This window comes from Notolepis coatsorum (genome assembly GCF_963971535.1).
Source record: "Notolepis coatsorum genome assembly, chromosome: 16".
In the NCBI taxonomy this organism is placed as follows: Eukaryota; Metazoa; Chordata; class Actinopteri; order Aulopiformes; family Paralepididae; genus Notolepis; species Notolepis coatsorum.
Window position 1 is genome coordinate 11170852 of NC_140180.1, and position 2932 is coordinate 11173783.

The window sequence follows — 2932 nt, forward strand, 5'->3', positions numbered from 1 at the left end:
GATTTTTTCAGTTTTATTTGCCACATGGAAGTAATATAAATCATACAGTTTTCATACAAAAACATAAATCCAGTTCTACCATGGGCAAAAGGAGCAGGAAGAAGAATAAATCGTATAATTCCCTGCCCCCTATTCCTGAACTAAACCAGTAATACTTGATGGTCGGCGTACAACCTAATTTACACAAAATAATAATTCATACAATATGCAAAGAAACAAACTATTCACAGATTAAACAAGAAAAGAAAAAAAAGGAAAGAAAGAAAAGAAAAGATCTCACTATTCAGATTCATATTTCATAATGACTAAATCTTTTATTTTTATAATTCGTTTCGAATTGACAAATATTATTACACCCCTTAAGATCGCTATGGAAAGAATTCCACAATTTTTCATCAATCAAATTAAATAAATAAATATGTTTAAGTGTGGTACGTGCAAATTGATGTTTAAAATAAAATGTCCTCCTACTAAACTTTCTTTCTAAATGAAAAATACTTTGTAACCTTTCTGGCAGTATCTTATTAACACAATCCGTAGCTAACATTGTATTGTTTTATCATGCCTATTTTATGTCTATTTTATTACCTGTTTATTATGACTATTTTTATAGTATTATTGCACAATCAAAGCGGGCATGGTCACCTGCATTTCACTGTATGCCCTGTATTTCAACGACCCTGGATTCCAAGGACACCACAGGAGACAATACAACCAGTTTGTAGCAGGAGGAGGTGGGAGAAAGGAATGTGTCTGACTGGTTCCTCCACATTGGGGAGCTTGCATACCTGTACTATCATGCCACACCTATAGTCCAGAGCTATAAAATAGTCATCCACCTGAGGAGTGGTACCTAACCGAGCCTCTCCAAGCCTTCAAGCTCATCACAGCAGCAGGGACGACCACACAACGCTACCCACCATGAGTCTGAGGAGCAAGCGCAACGGCCACCTGGGGATGTACAGCTCTTCTGGGGGCTTCAGCAGCCGCTCCATGGGCTCCTTCTCCAGCACCAGGGCCAGCGTGTGCACCATGCCACTGGGTTCAACCATCACCCCAGTGACCATCGACAAGAGCCTGCTGACCCCACTCACCCTGGGCATAGACCCCGCCATCCAAGCCGTCCGCACCCGGGAGAAGGACCAAATCAAGGGCCTCAACAACCGCTTTGTATCCTTCATTGATAAGGTGCGATTCCTGGAACAACAAAACAAAATGCTGGAGACCAAGTGGAAACTGCTGAACGGACAGACTGCAGCCACATCTGACGTTGAGCCAATGCTGAAAGCGTACATCGCCGACCTGCAGAGACGGCTGGACTGGGTCACTAATGACAAGGACAGACTGGACCTGGAGAACAACGCTATGCTCAAAAGTAAGGAAGATTACAAGTCAAAGTACGAAGTGGAGATCAACAAGAGGAACGGCGCAGAGAATGAATTTGTCCTGCTGAAAAAGGACGTGGATTCCGGTTATCTCGCCAGGGTGGCTCTGGAGGACGGAGTTTCTGGTCTGGCGGACGGAATCAACTTCCTCCGGCACCTCTACGACGAGGAGCTGCGTGAGCTAGAGGACAGTCTGAAGGAGGTCTCTGTGGTGGTGCAGATGGACAACTCCCGTGGGCTGAACATGGATCACATCATGTCCGAGGTGAAGCTACAGTACGAGGACATCGCAGCGCGCAGCCGCGAAGAATCCGAACGCTGGTACCAGAGCAAGTTTGACCAGATGTCCTGCCAAGCCAACCAGTACAGCAGCGAGCTGCACGACACCAAGGGGGACATCGCTGAACTCAAACGTCTGATCGACCGTCTGCAGAATGAGATCCTGATGGTGACGTCGCGGCGTGAAATCCTGGAGGGCCAGATAGACGACGCAGAGAAGTGCGGGGAGAGGACCGTGACGGACGCGAACGAGCGCATCAGGGACCTGGAGCGGGCTATCCTGAGAGCCAAACAGGATATGACACGCCAGGTCAGAGAGTACCAGGAGCTGATGAACGTCAAGCTGGCCCTGGACATCGAGATCTCCACCTACATGAAGCTGCTGGAGGGGGAGGAGGACAGGATTGGACAGCAGTGTATTACGAACATCCAGACTGTGCAGAACCCAATAATAATAATAACAAGACCAACTCCAGTCCTCATCAAGACTGTGGAGACCCATGTACAACAAGTGTACATCTGAAGCAGCAGCATTATACCAAAGAAAACCCACTTTATCTAGTCTACTGGAAATCAACTGTACCAATGATGCTATATAATATATTATTTCTGTATAAGATATTCCTTTATTGATCCCCTTGGGGAAATTCAGGCAACATAACAGCATGGGGGAGGGGGAGGGGAGGTACAGGTAGTAGAAGACATGGTACAGGTCATAGAATTATAGTACAGTGGAGAAGTAAACATTTAAATAGAATAAAAAGTCAGTGTAAACAATATAACAATATAATTAACTCTGGAAATGTTTTGTTTTATTGGACAATACGAAATTGGGGAAGGGAGAAAAATAGAAAATGGGGAGAAAAAGTAGATAAAAAAAAGATTGTTTTTGTTTTAATGCCTTTAAATGTTTCCTGGGTGTGTGTTTTCTTTATGTTATGTGCTCTGTGTTTCATGTTCATAGAGGACTATTCACCCTAGTGGACAATGAAGTTGTTTGAATTGAGAAAAAGAATGTGTCCAGCCTCACTTATTCCATCTCGTTCCGTAGGAATAGCGCATGTGAATGAGGTTTATTATCGAACGTCAAGCACAGTGAGCCAGGTGCTGTTATGACAGCTGTTATGACCACAATTATCATTAGCCAGTGACTAACAGGAGATTATTCTTTGATTTGTATGCGATTACTATCAGTCAGTCTAATCACCAATAATGACTCTGTTATGGCGAATCCTAGATTAAACACAAAATGGTACCCAAGACAAACG

The 2932-nt window shown here is 44.1% G+C and overlaps 1 protein-coding gene across 1 annotated transcript; it reads left to right on the top strand.

Annotated features, from left to right (window-relative positions):
• Nucleotides 1-921: 921 nt before the first annotated feature.
• LOC311242876 (keratin, type II cytoskeletal 8-like) lies at nucleotides 922-2187 on the top strand (the record flags this gene model as incomplete). Its single annotated transcript, XM_084331941.1, has 1 exon — nucleotides 922-2187. One exon carries the CDS (start codon nucleotides 922-924, stop codon nucleotides 2185-2187), a length of 1266 nt encoding a protein of 421 aa, XP_084188067.1.
• Between the last annotated feature and the right edge of the window lie 745 nt (nucleotides 2188-2932).